A 7,060-nucleotide genomic window follows, 5' to 3' on the forward strand; every position below is an offset into this window, starting at 1 on the left:
AACCAACTTTTCCAAGACCATTTTACTTAAAACATGCAGATAAACCAGGGAGCTTAGAGAGAAAAGCAACAAAGCCAGTTAGGAGACTGGAGGAAGAGCATTCCCAGAATGGACTAAAAGAAGTGCTAATATTCTGGTTTGCTAACAGAGGAGGAGATGTCTTCAAATATATGGAGGAGGCGAGAGGGAGAGAGCTTGATGCAGAAAGTCACGTTCAGAGCTCTGTACAGGAATTCATGTCAGTCCTAACACGACACGGGGGTTGCTGCATAAGCATCACTGTTGCTATCTTATGGACGGACTGGGAAACTGAAGCTTAGAGAGACGGATCCAACTCTTGTTCAAGTCAGTGGAAAGGCTGCCAGCAACGTGTTTGGGCCTGGAGAGCCAAAGTAAATTGCTCAAGGCTGCCCAGGGAGTTAGTGGCAAAGCCCTGATGACCAATGGGGACTTCCTGCTCCTCCAGCCTTCGTTCACCCCTTCAGACTGCACTGCTGGACAGGAAGACCCTTGGCCAGGGACTAGTGGGAGCCATTGGGTCCTGCCAGCAATTGTGGCAGAATCTCCTTGCATGGGCTTTTGAAACCAACCCAGGCAAATCCCTGATTAGAGGGGATGGCTCTGCCATGGAAGGAGCTTTGAACTAGGTCTTTCTCATCTCAGGATTTCAGGTGTTTTGCAAATGTTATTCCTCGTGCATACTCCACAGTAGAGTTCAGCATAGGTGTCACTCGCTGCACTGCCCAGCTTGGCCATCATGGCAAAGAAGCTGAGAGAGATTGGCACAGGGAGCTGCCCTCACTTTTATATCTTTGTCCTGTTCAGGAAAGCGATGACTTCAGTTTGTTAAACTCGAGCCGCCCCACGGAGCCTCTAACCATAAAGCTGAGGCTGCAGGTTTGTGTAGGCCGGGGCCTCCTAAACATTAGCCAGGTCGGTTGGTCAGTCAGACAGCCAGCCCTCTGGGGCAAGTATCCATCACCGAAATGATGGGTCAAATATGTGCAAGTTCTGTTAGTCATGATGGCATTCCAGCTGCTGTTTGTGGAGCCGGTAGCCAAAGGCTGTTCCTGTGTTTTAAGCCATTGGATTCTCTTCCAGATGGGAAAAATGCATAAAACAGCTGTTACAGTTTCCTCTCAAAGGCCCCTGAGTCTTTGCTTCCTGTCTTGCGAGGTGCTGACATGTCATCAGCGAGTCGCTTGCCTGTGGATCGCTGTGAGGTTTTTTGATCTCCCCAGCCTTGGCTTGGCATGTTCCCCTAGGGCTGCATCCACCCTCCCTAGCTCAGGCCTGACTCTACGTTGCAGAACATTGTATTATGTGCAGATCACCAGCCTGGTTTTAAGCATGCTCCTCTAGACCTGCTGCGTATCCACCCTGCCCCCACTGTGTGTCACTGTTCCCTTCCTTACAGGATAAGGCAAGTATGCGACGGGTTATGCAGGCGGTGGACAAAGCCAATGGCTACTCCTTTGGAGACTCGGAGCATAGAAGCCTTGAAGCCCTGATGTCTTCCGCAGTGGGAGCCGATTTCCACTTCACATCGTATCCTTTCCGCTGTTCCTCTCTCCTGCATGGAGGCTTAAACTCTGATTTGTGTCTCTGGGGATTTGGAGTAATCCTTTCATGTTGAGGCCACAGGTTTGACTTCAGTCCAAGTCCCAAGTTCTGTTACCTGTCATGTTATGCTATGCATGCAATGATTTGAGAGGTAGTTTAGCTGTATTAGTTTGAAGTCAGGCAGAAGGCAGCACAGAGTGGCACCTTAGAGAGTAGTTCAGAATTGCATTGAGTTGTGAGGCCTCAGCCCAGGTCCTAGTGGACAAGAATGTGCATCAAATCTGCCATGATCACATTTGGCTCTCTGATGTCCTGCATGTGGAGAGCTCTACCTGCCTTTTTCTAATTCAGACTCCCTAGAACATATTCTTCCTATTTTGCCCAACTATGTAGTTAGTTGGTTTGGACCTTTATTTTTCTTTTCTTTTCTTTTTTTTGGATTAGCTGGAGCTATGAACCCCTTGGCCATTGTATCCTCTCACCAGTGCTGTTAGCTCCTGTGGCAGTTGTCAGACTGATGTTAGTGCTCCCCTGTCTCAAGGGTTTCCTGAGCCCCAGCCCCTCTTGCTGCCTTATTTTCCTTGACTCCAGGGTGACCAGCACTCTTGCTGTGCAGGAGAAGTATGTGCAGCCTCAAGAGAAAACTGTGGAAGAAGAAGCAATGGCAATATAATGCTCTTGCATCCGTTCTGTAGCTTATGGGAAGGGAGCTTCTCCCACATCGTAACACATCTCCCATTTTCCCATCAAGAGCGGGTGAAGCCCTCTGTATGGTTGACACAGACCTGGTAGCTGCTGAGTAGTAATTTGGCTCTTCAGCTTCCTCGTCACAAAGGTGCAGCACAAGCTGGGGAGTTTTTTGAATGTATGGCGAGACCAGGAGCCTCCACAGCTTCAGGACAAGACCAGCTTAAGATCTTTCAGGAGCAGGAGACTTTTAGGCCAATGTGGGCCTTTGCAGGGTGAAGAAGAGAAGAGACCTAGGAGAACACAGATGTGGAAAGTCTCCTCTGTCGCACCAGGAACAAGTCCAAATAGGAGGATTTGCTGCAGCAAATGGAGCTGCTGCTTGTGACACGACTTCACTGTTTGCCGAACAGGTCACCTGGATTCTTGCAGGGTGGGAGTGCTGCTGTCTCTGTTCATCCCTGCTTGCACAGGGCAGAGAGCTTTATTTATGGTCAACTCTTTAATAAAAGCACTTCCCTGCCTCTCCGTTTCCCCCTGGGTTTGCTAGTTGGCTATAACCTGCTCTGAAACAGAGAAAATAAAGTGCAGGAATGTTGCAAAGCATGGAGGATGCAGATCCATGATTGAGACCTTTTCGCCAGCTGCTGAGTGTTTCTGTAGATAACCCCTTTATCGCACCACTTCTAGGAGAGCATAGAAGGAAACCAGCGTGTGTGGGGTGGGATGAGAGGAAAGCAGATCACTTGCTGCACTGTCTGTGCCAGTCAGCGGGTCCTGTCTCCTTGCTCTGCATGATTGAGGCTGTCAAAGTCCCATTGGGAGCTTTGCAGAGAACAAATCAGGGGCTCGTAGACTTGTGAGTGTGGAAGAGCCTGTGTGAGTCCACACATGAATGCGACTCCTCAACCACAGTAGTTTATATCTTTCCAAATCTCTACTATAACCTCTCTCTCTCTCTCTCTCTCTCTCTCTGAGTTGGCTCTTTACAATGGTATCTCACCTAATACGCTGCATCTCCCCTGAAGGAGGCTGTTTAAGCTGGTGATAACCAATTAGCCTGTTCAAAGTAGTTTAGCAGTGGAGTGACCCTAAGACCACCCCTGGGACAACTTGAGTTAAGACCTCTGGGGGAGCCTGGAGTTGAACTCAGACTGGCAGCCCGCTGTGTTTGTCTTTGTGGATATTGCAGCCTGGCCTAGTTCTCTCCAATGAGCCAGACTTTGCAGAGAACGCACCTTCTCTTTTGCAGAGAGGAACTGCCCTAGGAGGCTGGTGAATAGGTTTTGGTTTTTTTTAGTTTCATAACACTGCACACATGGTGAAACTGAGACATTGAAATGCCAGAGTTTCAGCAGCCAAGCAGTTCTCGTAGGTGCAAGGTCTTGGCTTGCAGTCCTGTGTTCAGACCGTGGATCTCCCAGCTCTTACTGACTGAAATCTTGCATAGTTGCCTGTGGAGCAGAATTTAGCAGGTTTCCTTTGCTTCCCCCCGATCTTTCCCCCCAACAAACTCAGCAAAGGAAGCTTAGACTAACACTTGGTAGTGAAAATGGATGTGGATGCAGCTGCGACTTGCTAAAGAGTGAGATCTGTCTGGCAGAGGATCGACTAGGCCTTCCTGCCTTGTGGCTGAGGCTCAAAAAGCACCTGAGCTGGAATATTTATGGGGAGGGAAGAACCAAGGCCCCCGTGCCCACACGCATAGCTGAGCATCCATAGGTAACCTTATAGTCTGTGACATGACGTTTAGAATTTGAAACCCAAGCCGTCTGCCCCATAAGAGAGAGCTTTTCAGAAGCTTTCCAGAAAAGTAGGGTCTTGCCCTGGTGTGTTTGCTTATAATTCCCATTCCCCAAGCTGTCGTGCCCTGGGCAGCAGGACAGCTGTCTGCCCCAGAGCTGGCTGCATTTCGGCCATGTTTTACGTGTATGCTCTGAAGAATACCTACTTGTAATTAAGACAGAAACTCCGTCTTTTTCTCATCCTGTGTCTGTGCTTCATGGGGTAGATAAACTTACATGCTCTGCTGTGAACTAGGGGGGTAGTGTAAAATGGAAACAGGTTGACTTTGAGAGATTTGGAGTTTAAATGGGTATTATTCGATCAAATGTGAATAACCAAAAAACTATAGCTACATGCTTATCGCTGCTTGGTGTTTTTAAATGCCCAGGGCAGCAGTCTTTTCTTTAACATGCCCCCTATCCAACCAGGGAGAAATGCTGGGTTCAAAGAATCATTGTGAAAAGTACAAGGTCTATGTCCCTGCTCTAAAATGTTCTCAGGAAGCCGCGTGAATGGTAACCGCTGCCTACCTCCTCAGAATACTCCGTGTTACTTTCTTTCCAACTTCTCGGTTTCTTTCTGCCTAACCAGCAGAAGTTGGTCTCCCTGCTATCTCATCACTGCATCAATAAGTTGGGTGTGGTGTAGAAGGTCTGTCCTGGCACACGGAGGGTTTAGGACCCGGGGAGATGGATGCGAGTGGAGAGCATGTGGCCGGAGAAAAGCCATGTCTCACTTGGGTATTGGAATTTTCTCATTAGGTCAACCCCGGGATCACAGAGGGGGAAGACTCCAGCTGTGCAATCATCAGCGCTATATACGGCAACAGCCCCCATCAAGAGCAGTAAGAGATGGCTCCAGTTCATGAGCTAGGTGAGTCAGGCAGGGAGTGTGCTGCAATTACATTGTTCACTGTTATCGCTGCCTAGCTACAGCTGTTGCTGGCATCAGGACTGGGCCAGCGTAATGGGGGTGATCATGCTGGTAAAAAGCCAATGGGGACATGCCACTGTCAACATCTCTTGGTGCAAGCTTGGCCTCCTGAGCCCTTGGTCTGCAGTGTACACGCCAAAGCCCAAATTACTGGGCAACAAATGCAACGTGGGTGAGAACACAAAATGGCACCCAGCATGTATGAGTAGAGCGGGAGCGACTGACTCCCTTCCTGTCTCTGTCCTCTGGGAATAGAGTCCAAAAAAATTGTGGGGTTGGGAAACTCATGGCAGTAGGTGGGCATGAGGTGTTTGTGGGCTACCCACATCATACAGCTGATGCTTCCCGGTTGCAGGACAGGGCTCTCTTCAAAGCACGTCTCTAGTTAGACAAGGCCTGGTGGGGGGTAAAAGACCGTAACGATTTGATATGTTTGATAATCTACAAGCTGTGGTGCCTCCAAAAGTGCTGCTGGGTGTCTGCCAAGCCCCCGCCTTCCTGGCTGCATGTACTAAGAGCGGCAAATTCCTGTGTGTCCACCCCCTCCCGAACCTCCTTTTGCACATACCCCCGAGTTCGATGTTTGTCGACAAAGGAGCCGCACTGGCCTTCTGCGGACACCCACGTGTGAAATAGCTGCGCTCCTGGAACTCGGCCTCGTTCCTGCTTCCCTGGATCATTTTAAGTCATGCCCCTAAAATGGAGCCGTGAGTTTTTAGCAGAAAGCTGCTGCTGCTGTGAGCTCACGGCCCCAAAATGTCCCTCGGAACAGAAGGGGGCCCCGGCTGGGACACTTATCTGTTTTGCAGGCAAGGATCAAATGTGGTGGATTGAAGTCTATTTGATGAATACGGTCTCATGGAAAGTAAAGCGTGAGCTTGCTCTCTCCCTCTTCAGGGGCATGCTAAATTTGACCTGCTTTGAGGTTGGGAATAGCGGTCCCTGCTATTAATGAGTCTGTTTGGTCATTCTTTGCCTAATTGTGGCTTTGACTCTGGGACAAGTGGGAGGGAGAAGACTGAAGAAAACAGAAACCCAGAATCACACTAGTTAGTAGCTGGAAAACTTCTCTTTCCTGGAGCCCGTGATCTTCCCAGCAAGAGCAGGCTCTAGTCCCCAATCAGGGAGCACAGTGTATTTCAGGGCATCCCAATAGGTTTTGTTGGTTGCTGTTCTCCTTTCCCAGCGGTTATCTGGGAAGGATCGGGATAATACAAGGAGCTTTGGGAGTGGAGGTAGGAGCTGGTCCCTGACTAGGTCACCCACTAGAACCTGGAGGAGGTCCTCTAGGCCAGGGCCTGATGGCTTGTTACGGGTATGGATGAGGGCCTGTGCTGCAATCTGAAGTGATTTGCTGAACCTCAAAGGATCAGCATGCAGTGGGCTGCTTAGTTTAGAAGAAACTTGGGCCTGGTACTAGTGCCCATAAGGAAGAAGAAGGAGTGCTAGGCTGATGATAAATCCCCTGTGGCCAAAAGATTGCACCTCAGGCTTCCACATGCAGAAGCTCTGGGAGGATTTTAGTCTGGAGCAAAAGAAGAGCAGGAGCTTGTTTGCAAAAAAGGTTTATTTACGAGTAAAGTTCTACACAGATCATACCCGGAGCTTGGCGGGGCCCCGGGCAGCGCATGCTTATATGTTCTACCCCTTTGGCGGGTCTCCTGCTTGCAAGAGATGACACGCTGCCTGGATGGATTGCGATCTTCTGGAGTCTTGAGCAGTTGGAAAGAACGTTCAGTTGTTCAGATATCTTTCAAGGCAGCCAAGATGCATTTGTCGTCTTGACTTTCCAAACTCAGGGAAAACAGATTCTCTCCTAGAAAGCCATCTCCTGGTTCTGTTGAGTGTAGAGTGCCACCTGGGTCATCCTCCAGTCGCTCAGGAGGCTTTTTAGACTTCCATTTCGTGCCATGGCTGCTAAAAAGCAGTGAAATTGGAGAAGCATTCTCTTCTGGCAGAAGGTTGCTCTCGGCACCAGTCTGAGAGACTCAGGGTGCTCACAGCCTTGCCTTGGAGAGGATTGAGCTCAGATGCCCCTTGCGTTGCCCTCTGCCTGTTACCCTTTAAGAGGACAGGAGCCATCTTCTCAGCC

General features: G+C 49.5%; 1 protein-coding gene across 1 annotated transcript in view; it reads left to right on the plus strand.

Moving 5' to 3' along the window:
- The window catches only part of GPN2 (GPN-loop GTPase 2), a 6,322-nt gene extending 3,548 nt beyond the window's left edge, over nt 1-2,774 (plus strand). Inside the window, exons 4-5 of the mRNA XM_006019371.2 lie at nt 1,418-1,548; nt 2,164-2,774. Coding sequence (XP_006019433.1) covers nt 1,418-1,548; nt 2,164-2,236 — 204 coding nt within the window. The 3' untranslated portion in view covers nt 2,237-2,774. The remainder of the gene's footprint in view (nt 1-1,417; nt 1,549-2,163) is intronic.
- Nucleotides 2,775-7,060: the final 4,286 nt, after the last annotated feature.

Source organism: Alligator sinensis, unplaced genomic scaffold, assembly GCF_000455745.1.
Source record: "Alligator sinensis unplaced genomic scaffold, ASM45574v1 scaffold337_1, whole genome shotgun sequence".
Lineage (NCBI taxonomy): Eukaryota > Metazoa > Chordata > Crocodylia > Alligatoridae > Alligator > Alligator sinensis.